This window comes from Typopeltis vanoorti, chromosome 1 (assembly GCF_054136105.1).
Source record: "Typopeltis vanoorti isolate ZY-2024b chromosome 1, IOZ_Tvanoo_1.0, whole genome shotgun sequence".
NCBI lineage: Eukaryota > Metazoa > Arthropoda > Arachnida > Uropygi > Thelyphonidae > Typopeltis > Typopeltis vanoorti.
This window is the reverse complement of record NC_143549.1, coordinates 170505858-170521772: the sequence shown is the minus strand read 5'-3', so window position 1 is coordinate 170521772 and position 15915 is coordinate 170505858. Positions and strand designations below refer to the sequence as shown.

At 36.6% G+C, this 15915-nt stretch overlaps 1 protein-coding gene across 1 annotated transcript in view; it reads left to right on the top strand.

Moving 5' to 3' along the window:
• The window catches only part of LOC150110639 (transient receptor potential cation channel subfamily M member-like 2), a 658320-nt gene that overhangs the window by 110089 nt on the left and 532316 nt on the right, over positions 1-15915 (top strand). Inside the window, exons 7-8 of the mRNA XM_090403554.1 lie at positions 547-703; positions 6071-6164. Coding sequence (XP_090259680.1) covers positions 547-703; positions 6071-6164 — 251 coding nt within the window. The remainder of the gene's footprint in view (positions 1-546; positions 704-6070; positions 6165-15915) is intronic.

The following is a 15915-nucleotide window of genomic DNA, read 5'->3' as shown; positions in this document are numbered from 1 at the left end:
GTATTCTAAAGAAGATGCTATTATGAGATCTCCATTGAATCAGAAGACTGAGTGTGGGAGTTACCAGTGTCACTCACTCACTCTCTCTCTCTCAAACACACACACAAACCCATTCCTTTAACTCATTCACATTTTCTGCCCTCACTACACTCTTGGATAATCAATTATCACTAAGTACTGTCAGAAACTCCATTGCATCAACACCAGGCTAAACAGAATTCACTGTAGTGAATCTTCCACTCAAACAGACATTTTTTTTTCAACTTAAAAGTTTGCTGTAGTTAGCTAACTATATTTATCTATTAAGAAATATTGCAATGAAGGGAAAAAACAGCCTCAAGTCATCTTTTTCCATTCCACTTTGGAAGCATGAAAAGGAAATGATTGTTAAAACTTGTTAAATGACTTTTTGCTTTACAGAAAAAACATTTTTCTTCAGGAAATATATGACTGTGAATTGTTTACATTATTATTATTATTTACCAATTGTCTCTTACATGACTCAAATACTTCTTCATTTAGTTATTTGTTTTGTTTTTTCTGTAGACCCCAAGGTATTAATGATGCTGAATTTGTTGAAAATGTACTCAAACCAGAATTGTCTAGCAAAATCTCTTATAATTTTCCAAAATTAAGAGATAATAATTTAGCGAGAAATATGTTTAGAGACCGGATTTTGGAATGTCTCAGATTTGCAAGACAGGTATGTAATTAATATTCATAGCCATTTCTATCACTACAGCAAAATAATAGTGCCTTGAGTCTTGTATGTATTGTATAGAGTCATCTGTTTCTGATGAACTATTAATGCTCATTGATTCCATATTTTATCATTAAATATAGAACATTTCATTTTCATACTTAAAAGTGACCATGAAAGCAACACTTTTTCAAAAATTTGTTTTCTCTTATATGAGAAAACAAATTTTCTTTCATGTTAGAAAGAAAATTTTTTGTTAAAAATGTAATACATTTTTGTAATACATAATACAAAAACGTTTTTGTGAAAAACGTAATGCATATTAGTAGCTGGAAAAGAGATCAGTGCAGCTTCGAGGATTTTCAGAAACTATCTAGTAGATGCAATGTCTAAATGTAATGTATTCCAAGGGTGAGAAGGTTAAATAAGGTAGGTGTGAGATGGATAAATTAAGAGATTAAGCATGCAATACAGAGAAAAAGGGCATTATGGAGGCAGCATAAGAGAAGTGGAAATAACCAATTCCATGAGGTTTACAAAGACCGGGCAAGGCGGGTGACTTGGGTGGTGAGATTAGCTAAAGTGAGGTATGAACAGCAGTTAACTAATGAAGCCAAAAAGAATCTCAAGGAGTTCTTTCGATATGTAGCCAGCAAAAGAAAGAATGATTATGGAAGGATGACATTGATTGGAGAATAATGGTATAAAGACAGCTGTTATGGAATGTGTGGTGGAGATACTTAATTAGCAGTTAATAAAGGTCTTTCAGTCTTGTGAATGTGACTTCATAGAGAGATTAAGAGCAGTTGATGATGGGGGGGAGAGACTGACTGTAAGTGAGCAAGAGGTGTATTGGGAGTTGAGCAAACTAAATGTTAATAAGGCTGTGGGACTTAATAATATATCACCACATATTCTGAAGGAATTTGCCAGGGAGTTGACACTTGCCATGACATATTTTTTTAATAAGAGTCTTGCACTCCTCATCACGTTCCTAAGGAGTGGAAAGAGGGCAAGAATGTGCCACTTCGTATAGAGGTGATCGAACTCAAGCATCAAACTGTAGGCCTATCTGTGTGTCAGGTGTTGCGATTAAGTTATTGGAGAAGCATGTGTGAGAACTAGGATCCAGAATTGGGTTGACAACAATGGTATTATCTTTGATGGACAGCATGGATTTATTTAGGAAGTAGTCACTTTATTGTGCTGTCCATCAAAGTGACTACTTTGATGGACAGCACAATAAAGTGACTATTTCCTTGGACAGAGGAGAAGGATACATAGTAATATACTTGGATTTCACAAAGGCTTTTGATAGATTACTTCATGATAAGTTGACAGTCAAACTAGAGCAAATGGGGATGGATATTAGATTAGTGCATTGGATTGGAGATGGGCTATCTGATAGGTATCAACAAGTTGTGTATGGGGGGGGTGATATCCAGGAAAAGGAAAATCACTAGTGGAGTGCCTCAGGGGTCTGTTTTAGGGCCATTGCTGCTTAACTTGTATATTAATGATATTGGCGAAGATTTGGATGGAGATATTCAGTTGTTTGCAGATGATGCAAAGTTGGGACAAACCATAAAGTGTAGTGAAGATGTTGTGGCCTTACAGGAAGTCTTGAATAGATTGAGTGATTGAGGATGGAAATGGGTATGTGAGTTGCTAAATGTAAGGTTTTAAAATTTGGAAAACAAAGATGGGATGCAGAATTTATGCTTAGTGAGGATATATTGTTGGAGGTGGAGGAAATAAGAGATCTGGGGGTTATGGTGGATAAGGATATGAAATTTAAGGGACACATAACCAAAATTGTGAAGACAACACAAAGGCTTCTGGAATGATGCAGAGGACATTGACTTGTAGAAATAGGGAGATTGTTGTTCCATTGTATAGAGATTTGATTAGGCCACACATGGACTATTGTGCCCAGATTTGATCACCTGGTTTTCAGAAGGATGTAGAAATGTTGGAAAGGGTCCAGAGCCGACTGACTAAGGTAGTTTCTAACCTCTGGAATGTCGAGTATGAGATTGAGAAGATGTAATTTGCAGAGTCTGGTGGAGGAGGAAGAGGGGAGATATGATAGAGACCTACAAGTTATTAAGGGGTTGTTATAGGATCGATGCTGGAGAAGTTCTACAGAAAATAGTGGGAGATCAGGGGAGAACCAGAGGTCATCCCTGTTAACTGTATAAAGAGTGGGTGAGTGAGAAGCCGGTTTTTTCTTGCAGAGTTGTAAATGATTGGAATGCCTTGCCTGAGAGTGTGGTGTCTGCAAGGAGTTTGAGTGTGTTTAAGACACGGTATGATGAGCTGTGGGTTTGATAAAAGGACCTCCCAGATGAGATCTTTGACTCCATGAGGTCTTGGGGTAATAATGATAATAATAATATAAAAATGTATTACATTTTTATATGTAGTACTGTTCACAAAAGGTTTGAGGATCTGCAACCTGCTAGGAGCATGTTCCAGAAGTTACTATAAATAGATAGTTTTCTGGTTGGTCATAATTTTCAAGTTAAAAGTGGAACTGGGAATAGAAACTCACATTAATATCCTGTGGAAGCATTAGTAGGAAACAATATATAGATAAGAGAGAGCATCTATGTCAGGGTTTGGAGTGATTTCATAAAAAGGTTGTTAATTAGCAGTTCTCTATTGAGCACATCTAAGATATTTAAATATTCTGTAGCATCTCTTCAAACATGGTCACAATACTTCAATGATGGACAGATATTATAATTATAAAAAAAATGTTTTGTTTTTTTTACAATAATTGTGATATAATTTCTATTAATATAATTACAGTATATTTTTTTTGTCAAAATCAAACAATACATGTTCATTGCTTGTTGTTAAAATGTGAATATTTTATTTCATTTCCTCTAAATATGTATTAATTGATGGGCATTGAGTTTTGCATGAATATCTGGATTTAAGGAAGTTGTTGTTTGTGTTAGTGATCTTGTTTTGTTTCATTGCTGAGTTTCTGAAAAAGAGAAAGAATAAATCAAAGATCTGTTATTTGAAAAGTGGTGAGTAGGGGTTGAAGGTAGTGAGAAAAGCTCATTAGCTTATTGATACATATTTTGTATGTATCACCCCCACACATAACAGACTTGATATTATGGTTAAAATATAATTTTTTATTTTTTAACCATAATAAATTTCAACCTGTTTAATACGTTTTTGAACAACTGGTGATTGTATTCCTTAGGGAAAATTGTATACTCTTCCAAAGAACAGGTTGATGGACTGAAAGAGGATAATAATAAGTTGGTTTGGTAGGTTTGAATTTGGACAGTAAATAGATGCTGACCAGCAGTTGCTTGTGTGTCTGTTTGCAGGCTTAAAGGAAAGTGGATTGGTAGCAGCTAGTTTCACAGAACTGTGCTCATGAAAATAACTTTGGAAGAGCATAAAGCAGAAATAGAACATCTATGAAAAAGCTACTAGAGTATGCTTCTGAGAGAGAGAGTTCATTTTTTAACTAGATTGCCATCTTCTGGATAGCATCAGATATTTTCAGGAACGTATTTATTTCATATCCAAATACAATTGGTACAGTAGTAAGTAAGTGATACAACATTATTTACAACAAATTAGGATACATTACAAATGACAACAGCTTCAATTTGGTAGGTGAATTACACAGGGACTAATAAGTAAAATATGAAAAAAAGGAAACTGTACATAAGTGATATACAATAAATATGGTCAGATGTTCCTCCAGTATTTTGGGTAATCAACTGCTCTTTCTGTGCAGGATATGAGGTTTTGTTTGCAGCATCCTGTCATTCGAAGTCTGTTGAGGCTTTTCCAAGTATTCTCCAAGTGGGCACCACGTGGAAGATGTTCAGCTGTTGGAATATCAGTATTATTCTCTGGGTATAGTGCAAGCCATTGTTGAAGTCTTGTCTCTGGAGAGTTTTTAGGTGGTTCAACAGTTGCTAGGAAGCTGTCTCAGGATCTTAGTCTTTGGAACACCGTGGTCTGGCCAATTAGTGGGTGGCATTCATCTGCTTCTTTCATCAGCTGAGAATGCAGATCTTCGAATTGAAGGGGTGCAATACCAGCCAAATTATACAGGTCTCTTAGTGGTGTTGGTTTCAGGCATTATGTAATTAAGCAGCAGCTTTCATTCAGTGCTGGATCAAGTTTTTCAGCACGGCAGGATCTGGACCATACTGGGCAGGCATGTTCAACAGAAGAATAGCAAAGTGCCAAGGCAGAAGATCTCAGTGTGCTAGGGTGTGCACCTCATTTGGAGGAGGTAAGCTTAGTATGTGCATCACCTTACACAAAAGAGGACCTTATATCCTGCACAGAAGGAGCAGTTGATTGCACATTCAATTTTGCCTTTTGTTTTTTCTATGTGTGTTTTATATGAAAGAGTGTGATTGAAAGTCACACCCAGGTAGATTGGGTTCTGGGAATGTTCCATATTAGAGCCTTCCCAAGAAATAGAAATCTGTAGCTTTCTGTTGGCTTCCTTATTGTTAAGGTGCAAAAGGCCAGTCTGGGTGTTCAGGGGGAGGTTTGTGGTTTTAATTGATTACTGCAATAATATGTGGTTAGACTATTTAAGGCAAGTGATAGAGTAGTTTCAATGAATGTGAAATTTTTTGATTGAGTAGCTATGGCAAGGTCATCAGCATAGATAAAATTTCTAGTTCCTGAGAAGATGGGGAGATCATTGACATAGATGTTGAAAAGTAATGGTGACACATTGCCTGGGGACGCCATTTTTCTGCGTACGCCAGTGACTCTTCCTACCCCCCCCCAGGTCCAGAAACTTTTCAAGAACTATGACAGAAAGAGTGAAGAAATAACAGTTTTGGGGTAGTACTCTAACTGATGAGCAATTCAGTATATAGGCTATCCACATTCTTTCTTTCAAGTGAGACTAGTGAGGAAACTGGATACTCAGTTGTCATGTGCAAGAGGAAGCCATTAGGACTCTTTGCTCAGTAGATCTTTGCCAGATGCACTGACTGCATCAACTTCCTTGGTTGCTGCAAGTGCTCCCTTATAGTTTGCCCACAGGTGAGTTTCATAATGGATCTCCTGCAAAGCAACTGTGATAGAAACGTATTGGCAATCTCTGATTAAGAGAGATTCTTCTGGATGGTGCAGAAATCAGTGATTGATGAATTTCTCGATTCATTTTTTGAAAGAGCTGATGTAAAAGCATTGAGTCTATAATTAAAAGCCTTGAGTTTGTAACCTGTAATGTAACCTGTAATTAAGTAATGAATTAGAGTTGTAATTTAAATAGATCATTTACTTATTTGAAACTTATAAATTGCTGTATAATTCTAAACAGTATTTTATTTTAGATTCCTTTTTCCTTACTTCTTTCAGAATGAACATCAATACCTTACTGTCTTAAATATTCATGATCATGGTTGCGATTTAAATAAACTTGATGAGTACCTTTTAAGAGCCTTATTTAAATGTAAGTAGCTTTATGATTCATCTTTGTAGATATAGATTTTATCAAAATTAATAAATCTAATGATTATTGCTGTGCTCTTATTCAAAAGTTGAGAATTTTATCAAGGACATTGTAATAATTTATGATGATCTTTTCTGAATTGGGAAGTGTCTGAATAATATTTGATACTGGTTTTGAAATGAACAACAACCAAAAGACATGCATTTCTCATTTTCCAGCTATGTTTCAAGCAGCAGTTTGATTAACTATTATTTTAGTATCATGCACAATATCAGGAATAGAATGTGCAATGACTGATAGCTTCTACAGAGTTTAATTAACAGATAGGTAGGGGAAAAAAAACAAATGCAAAGGAGGATGCTGTACATATGCTTAATAATATAATAGAGCAAGGATGGAATATGCTCATTTATTGAATGTGTTATATCATCTGTCTTACATTGCATTCTATTATTATCAATTTCCACATGATGGGTAAAATTACTGTTCCTTGTGATTGAATAACTTCACTAGGATCTTTAAAATGATTTGGTAATTTTTTTTTTGAATTTTTGAATTAATTAATTAATTTTTATTTTTTATAATTCTGAACAAGACTTTATAGTTGTAGATTAGTTCATGGAAATGGTTGAAACTTACTTGGCTAAAACTGATTTTTCTTTCTTAGGAGTCACATCATCACAATATTCACTTTTTAGATTCATAATCTGAGAAAGTTTGGTCAAAGATTTTGGCATAAGCATCATAGATTTTGTAAAGGATCACTGTATTTTGAAGGAACTACATTTGACACAGATTTCGTTATTCCTTTGATTCTATGTTTTCATTTTCTATTTTTTGATCATGTTTTTATCTGTTTCATATAAGATATTTATATCAAAAGCTGATACCATCAAAGTTCAGTGTTCAAAAACATACCTAAATCCCTACCAAAAAAAAAAATCTGTAAGTCATGATGAACTTCATCATGACTTACAAATATATATCCAGACCAGGATACTCTTAACAGAAAACCAGACTGCAAAAACTCAATCACAGTATACTTTTAATGCCCAGATTACACATTTGATGATTCGATGAGGAGAGAATGGAAACAGTAGAAGAGAGGGAATGAGAGAGAGGTATGGGAATGCTAGCAGACGAGAGGATGGAAACAGTAGGAGAGACGGAATGAGAGAGAGATATGGAAGTGCTAGAAGAGGAGAGAAGGGAAACGGTAGGAGAGATGGAATGAGAGAGAGGTATGGGAATGCTAGAAGACGAGCGGATGGAAACAGTAGTAGGAGAGACAGAATGAGAGAGGGATATGGAAGTGCTAGAAGTGGAGAAAATGGAAACAGTAGGAGAGAGGGAATGAGAGAGATGTATGGGAGTGCTAGAAGAGGAGAGAATGGAAACAGTAGAAGAGAGAGGTATGGGAATGAAAGAAGAGGAGAGAATGGAAACAATAGGGGCGAGGTAATGGTAAGAGGTATAATGTATGGCGACTCAATGATCCGTGGTGTTCAAGATAGGATGCGTGAGGAGTGTTTGCCAGGAGGAACAATAGAAAGGGTGGCTATGGCAATTAAGAGAGGTGAAAGGGTGGATGAGATGATTGTGATGGTAGGAACGAATGACTTGAGTGGTAATGTAAGTCGGGCAGCGAGAGATATGAGATTTTTGCTTGAGACTGTACGGAAGAGGACAGAGAGAGGAAAAATAGTGTGCGTGTTGCCTAGGTATGATAATGATGAGCTGAGCAGAAGAGCGGTGATGTTGAATGGCATAATAGCGAGAATGTGTGACAAGAGAGGACTGGTATATGTGGATGCTTGGAGTGCGTTTGAGGAAAGAGAGGAGTTGTATGCGAGACACCGTTTACATTTGAATGAGGAAGGACGTAGGCATCTGGAGAGATTGCTGTTCTGAACGAGTCAGTGTGTCCCAGGGAGGATGATAGCAGGGGTGGCCTCTTGTGGGAATGGATACTTAGGAGAAGGGAGACAATGTCAGGTAACACTGAGCCCAGTGGAGTCTAGAAGGGATAAGGCTGGGTATAGAAACAATGGCATTTATATGCTGTATACTAATGCCAGGAGTATCCGGAATAAGGGAGAGGAATTGGTGGCGCAGATAGCATCAGCCTGGCCAAAAATTATTGCGATCACTGAGACGTGGTTGACAGAAGGGGATATAACAACAGGAATAGAAGTCGCTGGGTATAGCATTTTTTGTCAGGATAGGAGGGGAAAGCGTGGTGGTGGGGTGCTGCTTATGATAAGTGATGACCTATGTCCTCTAAGAGTGGAGAATTTGGAAGGAAGTGAGACAAATGATTTTGATAGCGTATGGTGTGAGGTAGAGGTAGGCAAGACAGGATATTTAGTGGGGTGTTGCTACAGATACAGGAGCACAGAGGATGGGGACCAGGAGATGTTTAGACAGCTAAGTTTGCCAAGTGCAAGAAGAATGATTGTTATCGGAGATTTTAACTTCAGTAGTATAAATTGGAGAGAGGAAGATGCATGTAACAATAGGGGAATGGAATTTCTAGAATTCTTGAGGGACAAATGTCTTAGGCAACATGTAACAGAGGGAACAAGAGGTTCAAGAGTTTTTGGATTTGGTTACAGCATCAGAAGAGTTGATAATAACTGAGTTGATGTCTCTCCCACCAGTTGGAGAGAGTGACCATATGGTGTTGACATGGAAAATGAATAGACATGCAGGAGTATCAAAGAGACAGGAACTTATGTGGAATTATAAGGCAGGTGATTATAATAGTCTTAGACGTCAACTTCGGGAAGTTTCATGGAGGGAGGAATTGGAAGGCCGGGATATCACCAGTGCGTGGGAAATTGTGAAAGAATATTTGTTATCAGCAATGGTAAGTTGTATACCACGAGTGAAGAAGAGGGCACAATTTGGTGTAAAGTGGATGACAAACAATATTAAACAGGAATTGCATGCGAAAAAGAGGCTATGGAAGAGATATAAGGAGATAGGTGAAGAGATGCATGAGGAATATAAAACACAGGCCAGAAGAGTGACTCGTGTGGTAAGGAAAGCGAAACTGGAATATAGAGGAGATTGGCCCTAAGATCCAAAGAAAATCCTAGGGAATTTTTTAGCTATGTGGCCAGTTGGAGGAGAAATGACTGTGGAAGAATGATATTGTGGGATAAAAATGGGAATAGAGTGACTGATGCAGAGGACATAGTGGAATTGTTCAATGAACACTTTATTGGAGTATTTCATCCTAGAGGAGTCAGTTTTAATGCTAGAGGGATAGGACTGGTACGAGGTCCGGAGGTACAGGAGGAGAGTGTGTTTCAGATACTGAGTACTCTGGATGTCAGTAAAGCTGTGGGACTGGATGGTATTTCGCCACGAGTTTTGAGAGAATGTGCTAGGGAATTGACAATACCTTTAACGTGGCTTTTCAGTGAAAGTCTGGCTTTGGCAAAGGTGCCCAGGGAATGGAAGGAAGGTAAGATAGTGCCATTGCATAAGGGTGGTAACAGACTGGAAGTGTCTAATTATAGGCCAGTCTGTGTGTCATCAGTAGTTGTTAAGATCTTGGAGAAAGTAGTGAGGGACCGTGTACAGCATTGGGCAGATGAGGGTAATGTTATCTGTGAGAATCAACATGGATTTGTGAATGGAGGCTCTTGTTTTAGCAATATGCTAGCCTTTTATAATAAAGTTACAAGAGCATTAGATGAGGGAAAGGCATATACTGCAATTTTCTTAGACTTGGCGAAGGCATTTGACAGGGTTCCACATGATAAGCTGATATTTAAGTTGCAGCACATGGGTCTGGATGTCGGATTGGTGAACTGGATTCAGGATTGGCTGTCTGATAGGTATCAGAGAGTTGTGTATGGTGGAGCAGTTTCCAGGAGGCAGAGGGTTACAAGTGGGATCCCACAGGGCTCAGTACTAGGACCTATATTGTTTAACCTTTATATCAATGACATAGCCAGTGGATTGCAGGGGGATATTCAGTTGTTTGCGGATGATGCGAAGCTGGGAAGGATTATTAGTAATAGTGCAGATGTGGTAGCCCTGCAAGAGGATTTAAATAAGCTAGATAGATGGGCAAATGAATGGGGGTGTCAGTTTAATGCAGCAAAATGTAAGGTCTTGAGGTTTGGGAAACATCGATGGGATGCTGCATACTCTATGGGAGGAGTTATACTGGAGGAAGTAGCGGAGACAAGAGATCTGGGGTTGATGATTGATAGAAACCTGAACTTTAGGGGACATATTGCAAAGGTGGTGAAGGTAACACAGAGGATTGCTGCTATTATGAGAAGGACACTGACCTGCAGAGATAAGAGGGTTATCATTCCGTTGTATAAGTCTCTGATCAGACCACACTTGGACTATTGTTCTCAGATATGGTCCCCAGGATTTGAAGGGGATAAATTAACTGTGGAAAGGATACAAAGACGGATGACAAAGATGGTTTCAGGACTGTACAAGGATAGTTATGAGGATCGGCTGAGAGAATGTGGACTGCAGAGTTTGGTGGATAGAAGAAGGAGAGGTGATATGATTGAGACTTTTAAACTGTTGAGAGGTGGTTACAGGGTTGACACTGGGGAGTTCTTTCGCTTGGTTGATCAGCGGGAAGGAGTGATGAGAAGAGGCCATCCCTGGAAGTTACGAAAGGAAACTGTGAGCTAGAGGGTAAGGAGTGGTTTCTTTGTGTGGAGGGTGGTTGAGCTGTGGAATGCATTGCCTGATGGAGTGGTGGGAGCGAGAACGGTCAGTGAGTTTAAAGAGTGGTATGATAAACTTTGTGTTTCTCAGGGGGGGACCTCCCCTCAATGAGTCTTGACAGACTTTATGTCTTAGGAAGGACCTCCCTCGATGAGTCTTTTGACTCCTTGGAGGCCTGAATAATAATAATAATAATAATAATAATAATAATGATTCATGTCACCACAAGGGGTGACACCTGTGCTTTTGTGTGATCCAACATTGCCTCCCAGAAAATGTCAAATATAGAATCCCCTGCTTTTGGCCTTCTCTGGCTCAAGGTTTATTTGCTCTGTTCAGTAACATTTATATGCTGTATTTGCTGCTCCCCAAATTCCGAAAACCACACTGACCATATAATCTTTCTATCCTTGAAGCTTGATCTTTTGCAGTCTAGCTATTCAAATAGTGAAGTTATCTTCTTAGGTGATTTTAATGTCTCTACAACTCAGATCACAATATTGTGAAAGTTTCCACTGAACAGAATATCCTCCTTCAATCACAAGCAATGTCATATCCTTTGGCACTTACAGTTATACTGTAAGTTTTTTTAATATTTTTTTAAATAAAAAAATACAAACATTTTTGTGATTGTCGGTGCAAATACTAATGGTGATCATGGACAGTAGATGTGTTGGTATAGTTGAAGCGGTATATGATGAAGATGAAATGAATGTTTTTCTTATCTATCATTTGTCAAAAAGCCAGCCAGGTTTGTCTTCTATGGAAATGCCATTACTGATCTTAGATCAAGTATTAACTCAGTTCAAAGAAGATTTAATTATTCTATATTATAGCTGAAGTCAGTTATTACTCCAAATCTAAGAAAAAAAACATTTAATAAATTAAATATTATTTGATATTTGTAATTATTTGTTATTAATTGCTGGCCTGGTTGGCCAAGTGGTTAGCGCCATTCTCCAGCTGAAAGCTGCAGGTTCAAATCCTGCCGTAAGCATGGATGTTTTTGATTGTCTGTGCAAATACTAGTGGTAATAATGGACAGTAGATAGTGTTTGTGTAGTTGACATGGTTTGCTGTAGTTGGTGGATGAGTGGTGGAGACAGAGAGTTGTAGAGTGGGTGTCCTCCCTCGATGAGTTTTTGGATTCCTTGGAGGTGTCACGTAATAATAATAATAACAACTGCATTTCCTTCTCTTTCCATTATACATGACATATCAGGACAATTCATGATATCAAGAATTAAAATATTAAATCACTCTTACACACTTCCTTTGTATTTAATATCACAAACAATTAAAGATAAATGTGTAATGAGCTTAACTAAAGAGTTTAACAAACTCATAATAACAATTATTTATGCAATTATCACATCACATTAATCCATCAGACTACACTTTAAACAAGTAGAAATAAACTTTTTGCAGTTCTAATGAAAACAGAGCAGATAATTACACCCACTGCCTGATCTGTATTCAAGGTTAAAAATATAACCATCTATCCACTTCACAATGAGAGAAATATTTAACTGGGGAAACAAAACAGTCCTACTTTCCTGTAATGAAGAGAAAATTCAGACAAAATACTGCTTCTATTCCAAAAGAAAGAATACAGGTTCCTACATAACATAATTAAAGTACATATTTAACTTCAATTAGTGGAAAAGGATTGCTTAATAAGTTTTGATGTGTTGTCTCCTTTTACTAGCATTCCAGTGGACAATACACTAAACCTGCTTTTTAAAATATTTCCCCTTCCTGATATTTGCATACTCTTTAAGTACTGCCTCAAATCAGAGTATCTGAGCTGAAATAGTCAGCTCTATAAACAAATTGAAGGTGTAGCAATGGGCTCTCTACTTTCACCCCACTGTTAACTTATACATGGGATCTTTTATTATTATATAGTTTTGTTATTCTGTAAAGTTGAAAATAGTTGTTCACATAAATATGTGCTACCGAACAGATAAAATATGCCTAATTCCACATAACAGATTGGGGTATCGATTGACTGATAAATAATTATAGAACTTTGGAATTCCAACATCCATATATTTTTGTTTCAATACGGAATCACATTGAATTTCGATTAATTCCAACTTTAAATTGTCATCAACAGTTTCAACATCAATCGATAGAGGAGAAGTAAATAGGTGAAACTGATTTTCACATTTCTTAAAATCTAAAACTCTTCTTTTGAATTCATTTTCTAATAACTTAATTTGATTGACATATTCTGAAAATTTAAATTTCAGTGATTTTTGTAATAATGATTGACAACATTTAAAAAGGGATAAATTTTCTTTTTGAATTTGTTTTTGCCAAAGTAATAATTTCTGTTTGAAAATGTTAATATTGTCAAATAACATGGTAACTACTTGATGTTTGCCTTGTAGCTTAAGATTAAGTTGACTAAGGTGACTTGTAATGTCAACTGAAAAAGTGAAGGCCTTTATACGTTGATCGTTTTTTAATATTTCACATTCATAATTTTTCGATTCTAAAAAAATGGTAATTTCGTCTAGCAATTCGAAGAATCGCTTTAAAACTTTATGACTGGAAAGCCATCTAATTTCTGTATAATAAGGTAGATCGCCATATTCACTTTCTATATTTTCTAGGAAGTTACTAAATCGCCGATGATTAAGTCCACGTGCACGAATATAATTTACAATTTTACTGACATTTTTTAGGACATGTCCAAAATTTAAAACTTTGGAGCATAGTTGTTTGCTGATGAATAATGCAATGAAAACGTTGAAAATTATTATTACCTTATTCTTTGCATTTTTCTTTAAAATTTGTAACAATTCTTTAACAACACCAGTCATGGCAGGAGCACCATCAGTTGCAAGACAAACTAGCTTTTTTAATAGTAAATTGTATTCATTCAAAACTTCCATAAGGGCGTCAAAAATAATCAACTCCACTGGTTGTATCATGCATAGGAATAATTTCTAGAAGTTCTTCACTTACTTTTAAGTTCATATCACATCCACGAATAAAAACCGCCAGCTGAGCGATATTGCTTACATCTATACTTTCATCACTTGCAAGGGAATAATTAGGTCTGAAATGTTGGAATTATTGATTTTAGTTGATTCCTTAAGTTGCCTGCTATATCATCAATTCTGCTAGTAATGGTATTTCAAGATAAGCTTATATTTTTAAATTTCTTTAATTGATTAGGACACAACACTTCAACTGCTTTAATAATACCATTCACAAATAAATTCCCCTTCAGCGAATGGTTTTGACTTGCTTGCAATTAAATGTGATAACAAATAACTGGTTTTTACCTTAGCTCTGTTATCTTCAATAGGTTTGGTAAATACCCTTTGTTGATTTTGAAGTGTCAATTTTAATTCTGACAATTTATTTTCATGAAGTTTTGCAACATATTTGTCATAGTTTTCTCTATGATTTGTATCATAATGCCTTTTAATATTATATTCTTTGCAAACTGCCATAAAGTTTCTACATATCAGGCATAAATTTTTGTTTCTTTGAATACGAAAATATTGTAACTCCCATTTTTCTTGAAAACTATTATCTTATTCTTCAAATAACCGTTTTTTACTCATACTGGGTGAAGGTTTCGACAATTTTATAAATTCTTTATAATTATAAAAAAAAACTACATTTTCTTACTACTTGAAAATTGCTAACGGCTAGCCTCCAGTTGCTGTGGTCATCGGATGTAGCTGCGTATGTAGACTTGCTCGTTAAAATTCGTTAAAATTTGATATTTATGCAGTGGTGTAACAAGATTTTTTTGAAATGACAAATAGAACATTATTTCCTTTAGAAATTGCAGAGTAGTTTGGCGTATAAAATAATCTTAAGTGGAAATGTTAATTTTTTAAATATGTTTATTTAACTTGGTGTTGTTAAAAGTTAAATAATCATATTGGTTACAAAGTTTGCCAGGTCGCATGTTACTTGTCGACAGGCCTCATGCAGCCTGCATGTTTGACATGCCTGATCTACACCGATGGCATCTATTGCCCACCACCACTAGTATTTTTTTTGTCTGTAAAGTGCATATGTTCTGGAGACACAGAAGTAGTACAGACAATATAGAATTTGTAGAAATACAAAAGTTAGAAGATGGAAGTTTTTTCCCCACTTGGTTAGACTATAATAAATTTAGTTTAATCCTTTATCCAAGTGTAAGCAAACAAAGTTTGCGCCCGAAATATCTTCAGGACTGAGTCAACTCACGGTAAAGGTGGACCAAGCTCTCATCACTCCTTGTCTCAGTAGCTCCCATAATGCAAAGCACATCTCCTTGTGGACACATATAATTCTGTGCATTAAGGGAAGGGCCACTACCAAGACTGGTTTCGACCTTTATTGAATGTTCAAGTACAGGTCAAACTCCAAAAACTCAGTGCTGTTCCCCTCAGTAACAGCTCACCCTGCCACTGAGAAGAACTCTCAGAACCGGTTGGCTCTACACCATGGCAGGCTCATCTCACTATGAGCAGAGCCGCTCATTTGCTAATATCTCATCTGAGGGGTAACAAAAACAGCCGTGCCTCAGTTAACTTCATGAGCTACAGCACTGCCATTCATTACCCCCCACCTGGGTGACAGTAACAGCCGAGCCTTAGTTAAAACTTCATGGGCTACAGCATTGCCATTCATCACCCAAGCTTCCAGCCGGTTTCAACTTTTATTGAGGTCTCATCAGTGGGAGCCAGACCCAGAAGTGGTGATACTAAGGTAGAAGAAATGGAGAAGTCATATTTACCTGTACGAGTTATTATTAAATTAACTTATTACCACCTTATTATTAAATTACTCTGGATTCAGAGATACGTGTTGAAAGTTTTTTTTTTTTTTCACTTGATTAGACCAGTGGTCTCCAAACTTTTTTGATCGCGTGTCCCCAAGACAGAAAAAATAAATAGCATGTACCCCCAATTGATTGAGCAAAAATCTATTGTAATAAGTATTATAAAGAGGAAATATGCCTTGTATCATCATATAATAATGAAAAACGCTAGATATTTTTACACATTATTTTTATTATTAA